The sequence below is a fragment of the Rhipicephalus sanguineus genome, chromosome 6 (genome assembly GCF_013339695.2).
Source record: "Rhipicephalus sanguineus isolate Rsan-2018 chromosome 6, BIME_Rsan_1.4, whole genome shotgun sequence".
NCBI lineage: Eukaryota > Metazoa > Arthropoda > Arachnida > Ixodida > Ixodidae > Rhipicephalus > Rhipicephalus sanguineus.
Window position 1 is genome coordinate 77,481,500 of NC_051181.1, and position 20,048 is coordinate 77,501,547.

The window sequence follows — 20,048 nt, forward strand, 5'->3', positions numbered from 1 at the left end:
TTCGCGCATATGGGGTTCGGCCTTCACCGTTTGCGCTTTCGCGACCCTGTGACGTGAGTCGGTCGTCCTCGTCAAACAAACTGTCATTCTCGTGCTCTCGAGCATTCGTCTACCCTGATTTATCTACTGGCGGGACGCAGAAGGCCCTCTATACCCACAAGCTTTCTTCATTAAATGCTTGATGAGAAATGTCGTGATAACGGTGCATAGCACGTGCAGATTGGCACTACGAACGGTCATGCGTCAAAACTCTTTTTTGATAATCGCAAATCGCGGTTCTGTTATCTGGCTAAGATCGGATAACTTATCGCCGAGAAAAATAACTTCTGGTTTTAGGATTCGCTATAAAACGCTGTAGACACGTGCATTGGTTTGCCACGTTGCGGCGGCGTAACAAAAATATTCGCGTTCAACTAATCGTGATAAAGTAGACGATAGTGAAAGCAGTGAAGACTTCTTTTTACTTTTTGTTAACAATAGTAGCTGTAATGAACGCACAGAAAGCAAGTTCGGAAGCATATGCGTTCTTGCAATCTGTTGCTGTGATTCACTCATTCGTTCATTCATTTACTACTTGCCGTCTAGAAGCAGCGTGCAGTGCGGCTGTAAAAGTCACCACGCAGTTTGATAGAGCTAGTTGGTTCAAATTCATGAGCTTCCATATTGCTAGCGAACACACACAAAGGACGACATAGAAGGAGACAGGACCACCGCTAGACTTCAACTGATTTTTAATCGACATGAAGGACACAAAACATTTCTTTGCGCACGCGCAGGTGCCACGTCACAGACAAAGTTTATCCACCGAGCAAAAAGAAAAAAGAAAAAAGAAAAAGAAATTCTCCGCCGCCTATCGATACCGCCAGTTCGCACGTGGTTTCTTCTTACAGATAGTCCAGTTTCTCTTTTCGACAACGCGATGGACGGAGTGCTGACACATGTGTCACCCGCCTTGTGAATTTCGACAGCCTCTACTATTTCCCTCTTTCTCTGTTCCCCGCCAACGTACATCACAGAAGTGGCGTCATATGCTGGGGTACAACCCTCGCACTTCTTGCAGTGCATCGCCAATAAACCACCCCCTGCAAGCGATCGAACAGCCGTGCGATGCTCCCTGAGCCTTTCATTGACGCATCTGCCCGTCTGGCCAATATACACCTTGCCACAAGCAAGTGGAAGTGTGTAGACGACAATGAAAGGCTCAGGGAGCATCGCACGGCTGTTCGATCGCTTGCAGGGGGTGGTTTATTGGCGATGCACTGCAAGAAGTGCGAGGGTTGTACCCCAGCATATGACGCCACTTCTGTGATGTACGTTGGCGGGGAACAGAGAAAGAGGGAAATAGTAGAGGCTGTCGAAATTCACAAGGCGGGTGACACATGTGTCAGCACTCCGTCCATCGCGTTGTCGAAAAGAGAACTGGACTATCTGTGTAAGAAGAAACCACGTGCGAACTGGCGGTATCGATAGGCGGCGGAGAATTTCTTTTTCTTTTTTCTTTTTTCTTTTTGCTCGGTGGATAAACTTTGTCTGTGACGTGGCACCTGCGCGTGCGCAAAGAAATGTTTGTGTCCTTCATGTCGATTAAAAAATCAGTTGAAGTCTAGCGGTGGTCCTGTCTCCTTCTATGTCGTCCTTTGTGTGTGTTCGCTAGCAATATGGAAGCTTACAATCAATACCAACTAGCCCAGCTTAATGCATTAACGAGTTATCTGTCTAGTTCATTGGGCCCTGTCTTCTCACCGTATCTGTGTTCTCATCCTTCAATTACGTATATCAACTTCATTGCCGTCGCTACCTGCCGGACAAGGATTTTGTCGTTCGCCCTGAAGATGGTTTCGTACCGATGGAGGTACAACGGCTCTTTCAGCCCTACCAGCCGTCCGCTGCTCATGCAAGAAGGATGACAAAGATGCTACGGTCTGAACTCTGGAGGCACATCCGGTTCCACCAGGTGTGTTTGAGTGCGTACGCGGCGTCTCGTTCGGACTGTCCGTCTACAAGAGCTGCCTTGGCGCGGAGCTGGTTTCGCGAAGCAGCAACGTGCACCGAGTTCCTTTGGAAGCAGTGTCTCCCTGTTCTACTGTCCTGGAAGAAACAAAAGGTGCGCTGTGATGACACTAAAGGAGGGGTGACTTCTTTGGTGAAAGAGCCACTGCCAGATTTTGTTGAAAATGTATTGAGATGCGGTCCTAAGTTCTGTGTAGAGCCAAAGAAAGAGCCTGCAAGTCTTGTGTCTATGGTTAGAAAAATAGCTGATAGAGCTGAGCCTGACGAGAAACAGCGGTGTATCTCTGAGGGCCTAGACTGCGTATTGGCCAAGGCGGTGAGTGGCCATTCTTCTGAACTGTCGGTGCGTAGCACCATCGAGTATCTAAAGATGAAAAATTATGCTTTGTTAACAGCTGACAAAGAAGGGGGCTTTGTGGTTGTACCGAACGACATGTACCTGGAAAAAGCGAAAGAAGCTATTAGTAAGATTTTGTTCCTTTAAAGGACGCTTAGCTAAGGTGAGGAAAGAATGCCTGTCGATGTGTGAAGATTTAAACAAACCGTCTTTGAGGAAACAGATTAATGCTGCAGATGACGACAGCTTGAGAATATTTTTTCGGCAAAAACACACAAGGAAAATATTCCTTTTCGTGCTATAGTGTCTGAGCAGGGGTCATGGCAAGGTGTTCCTCTAGGTTCCTGCAGAAACAACTGAAGCTACTCAGTGTGACGGATCCGTTTGGTGTGAGGAATTCTAAGGATATTGTAGACTTTTAACTGAGCAACACGAAGAACCACACGGAACTTTGCATTTTCCATTGATGTAGAAGATTTATTTTATAGTATTCCGCAGGACCGCCTTTTAGAGGCAGTTCGTGATCACGTTGAAAACGGAGGTGCTGTTGATTTTCAAAATGCCTGTGGCATGTCAATTGATAACTTTTTAGAACTACTTTCTTTTTTATCTTACGGCAACCGTTGTGCGCTTCCGAGAAGAATGCTTTATCCAAAGTAATGGAATCTGCATAGGTCTTGTTTAGCCCCCATTCTTAGTGAGATTTATTTAGCACGTGTGTGATAAGCGTATTGCTGAGCGACTTGATAAAAGTGTGGTCCGGTGTTTTAGATACGTAGATGACTTTCTTTTAATTCTTAATCTTGACAACTTACGAAATAGTGAAAGCTCTGTTTTTAGCATTTAGATATTTTTAAGGCGTGTGCGGGGGGTGCGTTTCACTCATGAAATGCCTGTCAATGGCACTATTCAGTTTTTAGAATTATCTATCTGCTTCACGGGCGTGCGCATATGCTGGATGTACAAGCCACGTTCCAAAAAAAGATCCTTAATTATGCATCACCCATTCGAAGCTGGTGAAGCGGGGAATAGTGACGAATAGCCTGCGTGCAGCCCTGCAGAAGTCCTGTCCGCACAATGTTCAGGCAAGTTTGAGTGGTCAACTTGCACGTCTTCATAAGGCGGACTACCCTCGTCCAACCGTGATCTCGGTTGCTGAAGCGCTCTTGAGGGAGCTAAAAGCTAGCTTTAGAGGGAATGAGGCCAAGGTGGACTCTGACACACGCATGCTACGGGTTTCAATCCCGTACATTCACGGAGTTTCCCACCGGCTCAAAAAAGTGGCGCGAAATTGCGGTCTTGGTGTCTGTTCACGGCTCCTCACAACTGGTGGGCTCTGTTCTGCTGTGACGGAACCTGAGAAGCCGCGGTGTCCTAAGAAACACCAATCAAATTCACAGCTTGTAGACGGGAGTCGTTACACACTTCCACTTGCTTGTGGCAAGGTGTATATTGGCCAGACGGGCAGATGCGTCAATGAAAGGCTCAGGGAGCATCGCACGGCTGTTCGATCGCTTGCAGGGGGTGGTATTGGCGATGCACTGCAAGAAGTGCGAGGGTTGTACCCAGCATATGACGCCACTTCTGTGTTACGTTGGCGGGGAACAGAGAAAGAGGGAAATAGTAGAGGCTGTCGAAATTCACAAGGCGGGTGACACATGTGTCAGCACTCCGTCCTCGCGTTGTCGAAAAGAGAACTGGACTATCTGTGTAGAAGAAACCACGTGCGAACTGGCGGTATCGATAGGCGGCGGAGAATTCTCTTTCTTTTTTCTTTTTCTTTTTGCTCGGTGGATAAACGTTTGTGACGTGGCACCTGCGCGTGCGCAAAGAAGGTTGTGTGTCCTTCATGTCGATTAAAAAATCAGTTGAAGTCTAGCGGTGGTCCTGTCTCCTTCTATGTCGTCCTTTGTGTGTGTTCGCTAGCAATATGGAAGCTTACAATCAATACCTAGCCCAGCTTAATGCATTAACGAAATTCATGAGCGTAGGCATCGCTAATATACTACAAAGACTCTATACAGAGGACCACAAACCGCAAGTACGGTACAGGGATCGCTCAGTGGTGCAATTCGAATGGCCCTAGGCGTCTTTGTAAAACCTTCTTTTTCGGTGTATATGTGTAAGTGCTTTTTGCAATAAATTTCAGTCGAAGTAAGCCTTTGTGGTTCTGTGTTTTAGCGTCTTTATATATACAATTTGCCCTACCTACCCCATCCCTTATGAGAGACGCTGTAGTTAAAGGTCCCGAATAATTGTCGCTTTAGGTAAGGGTCCGTGGGTGTAACCCTGCGACCACTTGCTGCTGCTCTGGTGGTCGGCGTATATAACTCCACCAAATGTCGATAAGCATCGGTGGACTAAAGAAACACAAAAGTCACGCTTCCTTACCACGAGCAAATTCTGCAGGCCATGTCCTCCGAAAACGAGCCAGTGTAGGCGGGCGAGCGGCCCCTCGGCGTCCACCAGGCGGCACCGCTGGAAGATGTCGCAGTAGCCGCGCAGGTCATCGCACGGCGCTCCGGGCTCCAGCTTCTCTTGTTGCAGAAGTCCTTCATGCGGTCGAAGCGGCACGCCTCCATGCACACGCTGCCGGACACTGCACACACGTATGGGCGATCAGGCAATCGACTGAACGCCCTTTGTCGATATACACACTGATAACATGTAGTTCATGGGCGTCGGCAGTGGGGTGCAAAAGGGGCACTTGCCTCCCTCCCCCCATCAAGACACCAGCACTCCATCTCCTCCCCAACCGCGATGCAAGCACGGTCCCCCCCCCAAGAGAAAATCCTGCCGACGCCTATGCATGCAGTTCCACCCCTTAGGGTGTCTTTTTGTCCCACAACAGTCGTCATCTAGCTTGGTTGCTTCTCTTGAAAATGTGACTCCCAAATGGTGCAACTCTTCATAATGTACTAAAAGGACCTTTATAGAGGCAAAAATTTACTTTGTCTCATTGGATGTCGGTCTGTCAAAGCTGGGCACTTTCATGCGGACTTACGAAAGAATCGTGCTGCCGTATTAGGGAACTCCGGATTTTGACCCCTTGGGATTTTTTTCAATGTACATATAAATCTAAGTGCACGCATGATCTCGCAGTTCGGCCATTCAAACGCGGCCGCCGCGGTCGTTATTTGCACCCTCCTCCTCATCCAGCTCAGCAGCGACGTCATTTTAGCAGCTAAGCTACCACGAAGGGGTATTAATACATGTATACATGTCAGATACGCGTACCATTCTCTCGGCACGCAATGAGGCACATCTCGTCCGGCGTGCGGTGGGGCCCAGTGAGGTAGCACTCCTCGAGGTCGTACAGTCGGCACAGGGAGCCCGTGCACTCGCCGTTCTGGCACACCTGGCTGCGGTGGTTGCAGAGCACGCCGTCGCGCTTGTGCTCCGAAGGCGGACACTTGCCGCCGGAACCGCTGAGGGTGACAGCGTCAAGGATCACACGCTTGTGTTTGGCACACGAATACCACCATGTAGCACAAGCACGTATACATGCGAGTGGGTCACGTCAAATGTTACAAACGAAAATGTCGCAGACCACGAGTGTTTGTTCCTACGAAGGACGTTCGAAATGTGCGAGCAGTAATAAGTTTGGACGTTTATGAATTGATAGGCTTGAGTTAATGCAAATCCCTTGCCTTGTGTGGGTGGTTTTCTAATATGATGAGATATTCGGAGACTTACGACTCCCCTACGACGCCGCATGTTGTTGTTACAAACCCACTGTTCTTTCTCAGTCGGCCTCCAGTCCCATATATACGACATCCTTCTAGTATAATGATGACCATCAAGACCTTATTTGCCAGACTTCTGAAGAACACAGGGCGGGTCCTCTTGTCAGGGGCTATCATCGGCATTCCTGTAGCTCCGATGGCCCGGTTCGATGAGACAGACAGGAGCCGGTATGAGCATGGTGACACTCCATTGCGCGAAGTTTCTGTTCGTGTCTGTGATTCTTTTTAGTGAGGGATTGTCTGTGCAAAATGTTCTTGTGTATATAAGTTTGTTTTCTGTCACGCGGTATTGTTAATCACCGGCTTGCGTGTTCCGCTGTGGTAGAAAGTGAGGACAACGAATTTATGGTCGAAGCCAATGAGCACGTGCTGTCGGTAATCGGGTCAGCCTAGCTGATAATCTGGGTTTCCTCAAGACTATCGTTACATGCGGGCCCAACCCAATATATTGTGGCAATATATAGTGAAAGATCGGTATAGAAATTGCTTATATCAATGTGGACAGCATGGAGGAACCAAGAACGCTGTGAGTAAGAGGGCCCCGTTGGCCAGGACGAACGCTTTCGGGTGAAATTGGTAATTCAGTAGAGGGGCTGTTCCAACATTCTGCATGAAATGTCTTCCTTTTGAAAGAAACTGTAACTGATTTCAGTGTGAAATAGAGGAAACGCACATTGATCAGCATGATAGAAGTATCATGCATTGTTTAAAGCAACACTTGGATATTTAAGAGCATGCTAACCAGTAGGGCTAGACATGGTGATATCGAAATAAATGTTACGATCATACAGGTAAGATGAACGATTTAAAGGCAGTTTAAGAGTTTGGTGCGACAACGGAACCCGGTTAAAGAAGCGGAATCGCTAAAACTTGTATAATAATGAAATGCGGATCCCAAGATAAGTGGAGTGACCAAATTCACTTGCAAATGACAGTGCGCTCGCAAATAGGAGTATAGGCAGTAGGCGAGTAACTTGAGGCCTCTACGAAAGGCAGGTTAATGGTGGTCATCAATGATGCATTGCACATTTGACTGGACAAGCTAATCATCGCTCTGTCACTCGAAGCACCGTGGGCGAATAGCGAAATTTAATGTCGAATCGAATAGTGCCGAATAGTGGCCAAAATGACGAATATCGAATCGAATATCGAATACAAACGATTTTATTGAAAATTGAAAGAAAGAACAGAAATGCTGTGCTTCATCGTCATGAGCCCTCCAGGCCCAAAAGTCTTCGGCCGCCCGTTCACAGCAACGTTTTAACTGTGCGCCGGAACTATGAGAGTTTCTGAACGAGTGGTGCATTGATCATGATCATGGGCGTTAGTCGTCGCGATAGAGCCATGCCGTCAACATGGGTGCATCCACGTCAAACGGTGCTATAGCGGCCAAAAACGTATAGACATTGTACAAGCTCTCATATATCACTACACATTAAGCACTACTTCTGTGAAGACACGTTTCACTTTCGTGTTATACCGATTCCTATGACGGAGGGATCAGCGATGTTCTTTTTTCTTTTATTTTGCGGGAGGCCCTGAGGGAAGTTCGTCTTCTTGGAAATGGCCTTTTTGTCTGCAGCAGTGGACTTCTTGATTCAACGCGGAAATTCGGGCTAGTTGATGGGTGTGGAACTTGTGCATCTTAGCTAGAGCCCGTCCTGCCTACGTGTCTCTTTCTTTTGTGTTTGTTCCGCTGCGCTTGCTAAGATGCACCAGACTTCTTGAGACTCCCTCTGTGAGGGTCATTTCAATAGGTGTTCTTTCCCGATCTAGAGGTCAATTAGTCATGCTCGACTTGACGCGACATGACGCTCCCGCGAGGGCTTCCCGCCTTCGATTCCCGGAAGTCCTTGCCTGTGGCGTGCTTTTTGGAATAAAAAAATCCGGTGTTCATATTGCCATCGCAGGACAATTGGGGCGCTTCCCGAAATCATCGCTGAACATATTTTTGTGCTCCGAGTCTGGTTTGGCGCTTCGGAGAATTCGCAACAATGCTCATACCTCGAGAAGGTGGCTTCTACCTTCTGCTCAATGTTGTGCTCCTCCGTCCCCCTCCCTCCCTCTACGTTGTACAAATAAGCAATCATCCCCAAACCTCAAACCACCATACCGTCGTAAGAAAGGATACTTCGGAGAGTTGCTATTTGTTGAGCATCATTTAAGGGGAATCGCGAACGATTACGACACAACGATAGCAAAAGCACAGGCATGCGCACGACTGGCAACTAACTTTTATTAGAAGTCATAGACACGCTTAAAAGAACACTAAAAAGGAAAGAAAAACTGATTTTTTTCGTATAACTCAATTACATTTCACAGTACTAAAATCACGAGGCTTGCCACGAGAATAACGTTTGTAAGTACACACGCAGCGCCTCGTCAAAAACATTAAAAAAAAAAAACAAAGGACGATATGAGTTCGACACCGTGACATGAGGCATGTGCGCATGGACAAAGCTCTTCTTAATGACTGGTTAGCTGAAATAGACGCAATTTCTTTGTCGTCATGATGGAAACAGATGGAGTACTCCCAAATTTACAATTCAGGAATGCCATTCTCTGAGAGTCGATGATTTCACTCGTAATTTGATTTCCGTTTCAAGCTGACAAGTTACATTTATAGAATTCAGGATTGCATCCGGACTGTTTGCAGTGAACGCCAACATGGTCGGTGGCAGCTATGAAGAAAAAAAACATGGCTGTTCCCTCCGTCATAGGAATCGGTATAACACGAAAGTGAAACGTGTCTTCACAGAAGTAGTGCTTATTGTGTAGTGATATATGAGAGCTTGTACAATGTCTATTGGTGTTTGGCCGCTATAGCACCGTTTGACGTGGATGCACCCATGTTGACGGCATGTCTCTATCGCGACGACTAACGCCCATGATCATGATTAAACCGTTGTGGTAGCTGACGGAGTCAACATATATTTAGACACAGCGAATCGTGAATCCCGCCTAAGGATGATATCAACAAGCTCATAATCAACACTGGTACCCGGTATGTACTTCTTCAAAGCGTCGTCATTAAGGAGAGAAACGGCACGGTGTGCGCTTTCTAGCAATGGGTGACTGACGCCTGCGCTCATGCATACACTACCACACACTGCACTTCAGCAACACGGGAGGTAAAGGTGCGTAGCCTGAGCCGCAAACGCGTGCGTCCCGCTGGCCGCTGTCTCGCAGGCGCTGGTCTCGCTCCACCAAGGCACGACATTCACCCGTCGAAATCGCGTACTTTCTGCAACGCGTATTGCAGCAGTTTTGTTAGCCGGTGCTCTCGCAATCGAAGCAGTCGGCGGCGGAGAAATCCCGTTGGTGCATGTGGAAGCTGCACTACTCCGATGAGCCGACGCACGCTAACACAAACCTGAAGGCAAAGAACGAACTGCGTCAAGGGTGCCTCGGGGATGCCAGCGCGCCGACGCACACCGAGATGTTTTAACCATGACCTCCTATATAGCGCGCAATCGCGGAGTAAGCGCTAGTAAATGTCGATCGTGAACCATTACTTCTTTTCACCTTTCACAGACGGCGGCACCGACCCGCTCCGCCCCGCCTACCTACATCGCCAACAGAGAGCAATAGAGAATGTGTGAAAGACATAAGGCACGTTCGCGCCGTGTCCTGCACTGCCGAGTTAGCTTAGTCGGTAGGGCGTCGGGCGCTTGCCGTCGCGGCCGCAAGGTCGTGGGTTCGATTCCCAGCGCGGGATCTCTTTCTTGGTCTTTTAATGCGAATGCATTTCTTAGTCGGGCGATGCCAGGCGTCGGTGTCCGCGCGCCGGCAGGTGTTATCTCTCCGCTCTCACTCCCTCTCCCATAGCAACAGCTGCGGGCGCGCGCGCTTTTCCTCGCCCCTAGCAACCGGAGCAGGTGGTGCGGGCGCAGTAGTGGAGAGGAGGAGCGCGCTCTGGCGTGTGAGGGCGCTCGCATCGCGGGAGCTCTAGAGTCACTGGAAAATTTTCAGAGTATCGCATCCGTTTTCCGCGCGCCGCCGCCGACGTGATTGGATTATTCGCATCACGTGACCTCCCGCCGCCGTATCCCTTCCAAGCGCTTTGGGTGCAGGCGCGTTCAATGCAGAGCGTGGCCGCACATTTAGCAGTACCATGGTCCCTAGAAGAACTTCGTCGCATTTTTAAACGCGTCATGCAGACAGGGGCGTAAGAAATTTTTTTCGGCAGGGGGGAGGGCACCTCCTTGATCTGAAGTGGGGGCTGGCAGGCAGATGTGGTCGAATGGCATTTCGTGCTTTGTACGCCACAGGAAAAAAATTTCGGGGGGGGGGGGGGAGGGGGCACGGGCCCCGGTGTGCCACTCCCTGGCTACGCCACTGCATGCAGATGCCAGAGAGTAGCTTACCAGCAATCGAACCTTACTGGTGAGCTACTGTGAGAATCTCGTTTATTTTTGCATGACGTGTGGGCAAAATTAATGTCAAAGAGCGCCGTTCTACGTGGCTGCATAGTTGGCCGGAATGAATTCGCCCCCCTCGAAGAACACACTTTCCTGCAGTGAACTACCCAAATTTTGCTGGAAAAGATCTCATACGACAGGATACCTCACCTTTTCGGTTCGGTATGGTCAGCGATATTGAAAACTATACATACCTTTCTATTTGCTCGGCTGTTTATATCTCGATCTCTTGAACAGATTACGCATGCTATTCGAGTTATAAGCGTGTCACGCACGAGAGCGAAATTGAAGATTTATTAAAATAATAACTGTTGACTGCTATACCTTGAAGGCAATTGTGGCATGACCATTTGCCATTGCGCAAAACAGAAGCGTGGAACTCTGTTGATGAACTTGGTATAAGGCAATGTTATTAAGCGTATTTTTAAATTCGTTGCAAAAAAATGTTGCCAATGCTGCATTGCGCCGAGCGTAACCTTAAAATACTGTTTAGTGGGTGAGAAATGGTGACAGCAAAAAAAAAAAGAAAGCAGATCCCACACATTGCGAAAGTCGACTTTATGCGAGCCCTATGTCGATATTTATACTGTGTTGCAGTAACATGCGCTTTAAAAATTTGCGGGATGTGCTATTTCTGATCAAAAGAACATAAAGCACCGTGCCGAGGAAGATTTAATAAGAGTGCATTATGAAACAAAAAGTGCAGCAGTGGAGAAACAGAACCCTAGCTGTTTACGCGCTGGCAACGCCAAAAAAAAAAAAAAATCTGTCGGAACACGGCAAAATATTTGCAAATGCACTGCAACGTTGGGAATAATAAGGAGACAAGAAATTTTCTACGTATCGGAAGATAAGATGCACCTTACCACCGCACGCCGATTCGCCCGTGCGTTCGGCTGCTGGCGTTCCGAATCAAGACAAATACGTCGCGCACAACTTCCAATTACCGTACACACACAACTTCTATTACACATACCAACCAGTTAAACAGCAAGCATGGTGCGCAAGCAAGGTATGAGTCAGCGATCAGTCGAAGGACGCAATGTTGAATGTTCTTGATGTTGTTCGATAACGTTCTCGAGTGCAGTGAACCTGAACACCGACTCGACTGCAAAGCTAGCGCAAACAGTCGAGATTCACCAAATGTCGAAGTATATGGCATCTCGCACAAAGTCACTGCGCTAATCCGGACCTAGCGAACACACCCGGGCGTGACACGAAAAGAGACCGATGAAGCCATGAAGCGAGTTCGTGAGCACATGGCCACATTCGCCGCACATTTCATTAGTTACACCGCTAACCGCGCAGTCGATCCATAACTGTTGATGACTCGAAATAACTTCTAATATCCTCTTGAAGAAACACACACACATAATGCCGTTCCGCCGAGCGTAACACGGCACCGAGGCGAAAAGATCGGTCACTTCTCAACACACGCTAGCAACGCGCCGGGCGGTCTGGAAGGGAAATGGCCGCCGCCGCCCAATATTGCCCGCGTGCAGCCTACCTTTGGGGTACTCTGATTTTCCAGTGAGTCTACGCTCTTGGAGCCCTTCGCGCAATCTCGCTAGTGATAACGAAAACACGCTGTACCGCCGATCTCTGAGTACCGCCACCGGCAAATGGTGTACATAAATAGCTCTGCCGTTAGCATAGCAGAGAACATGCCGTCTGTGGCGGAGTCGCTGCGCGCTGGCGATCGAGAGGTCGTAAGTTCGACTCCCGGTGACGGAACTTTTTCTTATAGTTTTTTTTCTTTGCCATATGTTAGTCTTTATATTTTACAACGTCATATCCGTGATGGAAATGCGTCAGTGGAGCCGTGGTGGACGCCGGCATAAAACACTTTCGTGTTAAAATATCCTGGCGTGCTCTGTATGGCTCATAACAACACTGCGTCAATTCGAGACGCGTAGCACCTACGTTTTTTTTAATACTTGGTGCTTTTTAGCAGAAACACCCTGTATAGTCTACAGACCGGTCTTCTTGTTGCACGTGCAGTGCCAATTCCACTAAAGGTGCAGGAGTGCCACGAAGGCTTTTGAAGGATTACTGGAACCGTTGTGGAATGCCATGCTTCGACCACAACTTGCCCTTCACTACTTGAGCTAGAAAAGGTAGCTATACGCGTACTGAGCAGGTAGGAGAGTAGAGCAGGTGAGCAGCGCAGTCTAAATGGAACAATTCTGCAGAAACGAAAGGCCGTTGCAAGTGTTGAAAGGGACCAATTGTTTATTACGACGCTTACAGCATTACCGGAAAGGGCAAGGGAAAACTCACATAGAGCCCGACAAGCAGTCTGTGAACGAGTACCCCCCGAAAAAATTGCTGCCTACGGGCCTGGTATGTGAACAACTCTTTCTATGGGCTGCGCACTTCTGTGAAATTATCACAAATTCAATGTCTTCCGCTTATAACAGAACAATCGCTGGCATTATAATATACTGCTCGGTTTTGATAGGCTAGCAATGTGCGTGGTACAACGCTGTCAGACGTTTCAGAAATTGAGCTGAACAAATAGCCTTCCATTTAATATATGCACCGCAGTTTATATATGTCGCGCAACACAAAGTTTCGTTATACCGTCGTCGTTCGCGCATCATGTAGCCGCCACTACAATTCGGCGGAGTATCATCATAGTGTATCATTAAATAATCGTCGTTCGATGATCAGGTATTAAACGTGCGGACGCTGCATTCGTGCGCGGTTGCGCGAGTCATGCGCGCAGCAAGCTCATTGGTCTCAGCACGGTTTCGGTGATCTTGCGGGGTCGTTTCAAGTTCGGGTTGCTGCTCGGTGTATGCACGGCGCAGAGCTTGATGAACAGAACCGTGGCCCCGGCGCTCGCCATCACGCCCAGCATGGTGAGGTACCAGTAGCGCTGAAACGTGAAGACCATCATGTATTACAAGCCATGTCAAAGACACAAAAAGCCGTTCCCTCTCCACACGCCGCCAGCTCGAAGGTCACGTGGGTTTTTGCACCACTTCATTCATCTGCCATGCTTCGCTCAACGTCACCGCGCAACGAGCGTTAGCGAGTTCCGGCACGCGACACGCAAATTGTCTGCACGTCCGGCTGCGGAGGTGCGGTTGGCACCATCATTCCAGCGTGATGGCGGAGACAAACTTGCTTTTGCAGCAGCACCGCTCACGTCGTCAACGCGGCGCCTTTCGGGCCAGCCCTGGCGGTTTTAGGTGACGTATAAGGAACTAACCAAGCCTATGCTGCGCAGTGGCGGTGCCCGTGGCCCGCTTGCGCATTATAAAAGGGGCCGCGTGCACGCTTCCCGGGAGGACTTAGGTTCTGGCTGGACTAGGGCGAGAGCGTGGCTTCTTTCGGCTGCCCGTTTGTTGCTGTTTTCTGCTCCGGCACTCTACTGCCCCGCCCCAGAGTCCCTTGACCGTTCAAGGCCAAACCCCATATGCACGAAAATGCACGCGACAGCAACCAGCGACGCTATGAGCGACGGAAGGGGCCGTTCGCGCGACGTGTCGCGTGGCCGATGTCGCGCGATCGCTCGGTTTTTCAGATTTGGAATCCGTTGCCCGTCGCCCGGAAGGGTTGTGCTCAAGCAGTCAATAGCAAAACACCGGCACAGGATCTCCGTCAGTGACGTACTGCTGGTTGTCGCCACTTGCTTATCGACGCGCACCAACAACAACGTTCATCAACATGACCAACGGCGACGAGCGCAACGTTGACGTCGCTGAACGCGAACGTGCGTTATAGGACCTCAAGGTCAGGAACTACAAGTCTCGCGCCGTCTGTGACGCGGCTTGGCGGCACGTAGCAGCAGTGATGGGATCGAAAAAATCCTGCACGACAATGATAAACATTTTATGTACCGTTATGCAACAAAACATCGTATTTTACATTGCATACTGTTGACAACGCGCCACTTTTGGTATGAGTAAACGCCCTCTGACCAGCAACAGTGGAGATCGCCCGCCGAAGCCGTCGCGTGAATGGGGTTTGCCTATGCAAGCGACCGCGCGAAGGCAATCTACGTTTCGTCGCTGTCGCGTGCATTTTCGCGCATATGGGGTTCGGCCTTCACCGTTTGCGCTTTCGCGACCCTGTGACGTGAGTCGGTCGTCCCTCGTCAAACAAACTGTCATTCTCGTGCTCTGGAGCATTCGTCTACCCTGATTTATCTACTGGCGGGACGCAGAAGGCCCTCTATACCCACAAGCTTTCTTCATTAAATGCTTGATGAGAAATGTCGTGATAACGGTGCATTAGCACGTGCAGATTGGCACTACGAACGGTCATGCGTCAAAACTCTTTTTTGATAATCGCAAATCACGGTTCTGTTATCTGGCTAAGATCGGATAACTTATCGCCGAGAAAAATAACTTCTGGTTTTAGGATTCGCTATAAAACGCTGTAGACACGTGCATTGGTTTGCCACGTTGCGGCGGCGTAACAAAAAATATTCGCGTTCAACTAATCGTGATAAAGTAGACGATAGTGAAAGCAGTGAAGACTTCTTTTTACTTTTTGTTAACAATAGTAGCTGTAATGAACGCACAGAAAGCAAGTTCGGGAGCATATGCGTTCTTGCAATCTGTTGCTGTGATTCAATCATTCGTTCATTCATTTACTACTTGCCGTCTAGAAGCAGCGTGCAGTGCGGCTGTAAAAGTCACCACGCAGTTTGATAGAGCTAGTTGGTTCAAATTCATGAGCGTAGGCATCGCTAATATACTACAAAGACTCTATACAGAGGACCACAAACCGCAAGTACGGTACAGGGATCGCTCAGTGGTGCAATTCGAATGGCCCTAGGCGTCTTTGTAAAACCTTTCTTTTTCGTGCGTATATGTGTAAGTGCTTTTTGCAAAAAATTTCAGTCGAAGTAAGCCTTTGTGGTTCTGTGTTTTAGCGTCTTTATATATACAATTTGCCCTACCTACCACCATCCCTTATGAGAGACGCTGTAGTTAAAGGTCCCGAATAATTGTCGCTTTAGGTAAGGGTCCGTGGGTGTAACCCTGCGACCACTTGCTGCTGCTCTGGTGGTCGGCGTAATATAACTCCACCAAATGTCGATAAGCATCGGTGGACTAAAGAAACACAAAAGTCACGCTTCCTTACCACGAGCAAATTCTGCAGGCCGTGTCCTCCGAAAACGAGCCAGTGTAGGCGGGCGAGCGGCCCCTCGGCGTCCACCAGGCGGCACCGCTGGAAGATGTCGCAGTAGCCGCGCAGGTCATCGCACGGCGCTCCGGGCTCCAGCTTCTTGTTGCAGAAGTCCTTCATGCGGTCGAAGCGGCACGCCTCCATGCACACGCTGCCGGACACTGCACACACGTATGGGCGATCAGGCAATCGACTGAACGCCCTTTGTCGATATACACACTGATAACATGTAGTTCATGGGCGTCGGCAGTGGGGTGCAAAAGGGGCACTTGCCTCCCTCCCCCCATTCAAGCCACACCAGCACTCCATCTCCTCCACCACCGCGATGCAAGCACGCCCCCCCCCCCCCCCCAAGAGAAAATCCTGCCGACGCCTATGCATGCAGTTCCACCCCTTAGGGTGTTTTTCTGTCCCACAACAGTCGTCATCTAGCTTGGTTGCGTCTTCTCTTGAAAATGTGACTCCCAAATGGTGCAACTCTTTTCATAATGTACTAAAAGGACACCTTTATAGAGGCAAAAATTTACTTTGTCTCATTGGATGTCGGTCTGTCAAAGCTGGGCACTTTCATGCGGACTTACGAAAGAATCGTGCTGCCGTATTAGGGAACTCCGGATTTTGACCCCTTGGGATTTTTTTTTCAATGTACATATAAATCTAAGTGCACGCATGATCTCGCAGTTCGGCCATTCAAACGCGGCCGCCGCGGTCGTTATTTGCAGCCTCCTCTTCATCCTGCTCAGCAGCGACGTCATTTTAGCAGCTAAGCTACCACGAAGGGGTATTAATACATGTATACATGTCAGATACGCGTACCATTCTCTCGGCACGCAATGAGGCACATCTCGTCCGGCGTGCGGTGGGGCCCAGTGAGGTAGCACTCCTCGAGGTCGTACAGTCGGCACAGGGAGCCCGTGCACTCGCCGTTCTGGCACACCTGGCTGCGGTGGTTGCAGAGCACGCCGTCGCGCTTGTGCTCCGAAGGCGGACACTTGCCGCCGGAACCGCTGAGGTGACAGCGTCAAGGATCACACGCTTGTGTTTGGCACACGAATACCACCATGTAGCACAAGCACGTATACATGCGAGTGGTCACGTCAAATGTTACAAACGAAAATGTCGCAGACCACGAGTGTTGTTCCTACGAAGGACGTTCGAAAATGTGCGAGCAGTAATAAGTTTGGACGTTTATGAATTGATAGGCTTGAGTTAATGCAAATCCCTTGCCTTGTGTGGGTGGTTTTCTAATATGATGAGATATTCGGAGACTTACGACTCCCCTACGACGCCGCATGTTGTTGTTACAAACCCACTGTTCTTTCTCAGTCGGCCTCCAGTCCCATATATACGACATCCTTCTAGTATAATGATGACCATCAAGACCTTATTTGCCAGACTTCTGAAGAACACAGGGCGGGTACTCTTGTCAGGGGCTATCATCGGCATTCCTGAAGCTCCGATGGCCCGGTTCGATGAGACAGACAGGAGCCGGGTTGAGCAGGGTGACACTCCATTGCGCGAAGTTTCTGTTCGTGTCTGTGATTCTTTTTAGTGAGGGATTGTCTGTGCAAAATGTTCTTGTGTATATAAGTTTGTTTTCTGTCACGCGGTATTGTTAATCACCGGCTTGCGTGTTCCGCTGTGGTAGAAAGTGAGGACAACGAATTTATGGTCGAAGCCAATGAGCACGTGCTGTCGGTAATCGGGTCAGCCTAGCTGATAATCTGGGTTTCCTCAAGACTATCGTTACATGCGGGCCCAACCCAATATATTGTGGCAATATATAGTGAAAGATCGGTATAGAAATTGCTTATATCAATGTGGACAGCATGGAGGAACAAAGAACGCTGTGAGTAAGAGGGCCCCGTTGGCCAGGAACAAACGCTTTCGGGTGAAATTGGTAATTCAGTAGAGGGGCTGTTCGAACATTCTGAATGAAATGTCTTCCTTTTGAAAGAAACTGTAACTGATTTCAGTGTGAAATACACGAATGAGGAAACGCACATTGATCAGCATGATAGAAGTATCAATGCATTGTTTAAAGCAACACTTGGATATTTAAGAGCATGCTTACCAGTAGGGCTAGACATGGTGATATCGAAATAAATGTTACGATCATACAGGTAAGATGAACGATTTAAAGGCAGTTTAAGAGTGTGGTGCGACAACGGAACCCGGTTAAAGAAGCGGAATCGCTAAAACTTGTATAATAATGAAATGCGGATCTCAAGATAAGTGGAGTGACCAAATTCACTTGCAAATGACAGTGCGCTCGCAAATAGGAGTATAGGCAGTAGGCGAGTAACTTGAGCCTCTACGAAAGGCAGGTTAATGGTGGTCATCAATGATGCATTTGCACATTTGACTGGACAACCTAATCATCGCTCTGTCACTCGAAGCAGCGAATAGCGAAATTTAATGTCGAATCGAATTCGAATCGAATAGTGCCGAATAGTGGCGAAAATGACGAATATCGAATCGAATATCGAATACAAACGATTTTATTGAAAATTGAAAGAAAGAACAGAAATGCTGTGCTTCATCGTCATGAGCCCTCCAGGCCCAAAAGTCTTCGGCCGCCCGTTCACAGCAACGTTTTAACTGTGCGCCGGAACTATGAGAGTTTCTGAACGAGTGGTGCATTGCGGCAGTGGCCACTGCACGGCGTGAACATATTTTCATATCTCTAGCCAATCACCGAGGGTTTCGCGGATCGAATTTGAGACGTTTGACGGCGCTTGTGGCATACGGGACGGAACTACGCAAGTACGTGCCTTCGTTTCGGAAGCGAAGTTGTGAAGGGCTCGATAGTTCTCTCGTGTGTTCTTTTTGCTTACGGTAATGGCATAATCTCCTTTAAAATAAGCATGTGGTCTCTTTGAACCAAGGTATCGGTGAAAGATTTAAAGAAATGCGTACTGTAAAGGCATTAGGGGGCGTTAATTTTAGCCATCTCACCCTAACCAAGTTGCACCGTTGGCCTTTGTCGCGTTTTAGATATTCGTCATGTCGACTTATTCGAAACTTCGAATACTAGCTATTCGAAAGTCGAATCGAATTATTAAATGCGAAGCATTTCTTAGCGAACTTCTGCGAGTTTGAGCGTATCTATCTATCTATCTATCTATCTATCTATCTATCTATCTATCTATCTATCTATCTATCTATCTATCTATCTATCTATCTATCTATCTGTCTGTCTGTCTGTCTGTCTATCTGTCTATCTGTCTATCTGTCTATCTATCTATCTATCTATCTATCTATCTATCTATCTATCTATCTATCTATCTATCTATCTAGCCGCCTACGACTTTGTGCTCTCCTGGCCGTTTCGTTAATCGGATGTATACCAAAATTGGTATGGAATAACATGACCGTATTACGAACATAAATGACAGGTCATAACATGAAAATCATGACATGCATGCCATGAACAGCATGATTTACATTCCACGGCCTTGCGGGCTCTTGCGGCCATTCCGTTAATTTCATATATACCAAAACTGGTATGACGTGACAAGAGTTCATGGCGAACATAATGACAGGTCCTAACGTGCAAATCATGACACGCATGTCATGTGCGGCATGATTTACATGACATGGTCTTGGGGCGCTCGCGGCCGTTTAAATGAATGGATATATACGAAAACTGATATGACGAGACATTTCGACATGATGAACATAACTGACATGTCGTAACATGAAAATCATGACACGCGTGCCATGCACGTCATGATTTACATGCCACGCTCATGACGCACTCGCGGCCGTTTCGCTAGGTTGATATACACCAAAATTGGTATTGCGCGATGTGACTGTATGAAGAACATGAATACCAGGTGGTAACGTGAAAACCATGACACGCATGTCATGTATGTCATGATTTACATGCCACGCTCATGGTGCATTCGCGGCCGTTTCGCTGGCTTGATATACACCAAAATTGGTATTGTACGACGCGACTGTATGACGAACGTAAATTAGAGGTGGTAACATGAAAATCGTGACATGCGTGTCATGTACGACATGATTTACATGGCACGCTCATGGTGCGCTCGCGGCCGTTTCGCTAGATTGATATGCACCAAAATTGGCATTGCGCGATGTGACTGTATCAAGAACATGAATGACAGGTGGTAACATGAAAACCATGACATGCATGTCATGATTTACATGCCACACTCATGGTGCATTCGCGGACGTTTCACTAGCTTGATATATGCCAAAATTGGTATTGCGCGACGCGCCTGTATGACGTACGTAAATGAGAGGTGGTAACATGAAAATCGTGACAGGCAAGTCATGTGCGACATAATTTACATGCCACGCTCATGATGCGCTCGCGGCCGTTTCGCTCGCTTGATATACACCAAAATTGGTATTGCGCAA

General features: G+C 48.3%; 2 protein-coding genes across 2 annotated transcripts in view; both read right to left on the minus strand.

Annotated features, from left to right (window-relative positions):
* The window catches only part of LOC119395911 (uncharacterized), a 595,703-nt gene that overhangs the window by 523,258 nt on the left and 52,397 nt on the right, over window positions 1-20,048 (minus strand). The window lies entirely within an intron of this gene.
* LOC119397364 (disintegrin and metalloproteinase domain-containing protein 10-like) overlaps window positions 1-20,048 on the minus strand; it is an 82,137-nt gene that overhangs the window by 30,806 nt on the left and 31,283 nt on the right. Inside the window, exons 12-15 of the mRNA XM_049416540.1 lie at window positions 16,476-16,666; window positions 15,615-15,820; window positions 5,585-5,775; window positions 4,739-4,946 (exon numbers count right to left, since the gene is read on the minus strand). Coding sequence (XP_049272497.1) covers window positions 4,739-4,946; window positions 5,585-5,775; window positions 15,615-15,820; window positions 16,476-16,666 — 796 coding nt within the window. The remainder of the gene's footprint in view (window positions 1-4,738; window positions 4,947-5,584; window positions 5,776-15,614; window positions 15,821-16,475; window positions 16,667-20,048) is intronic.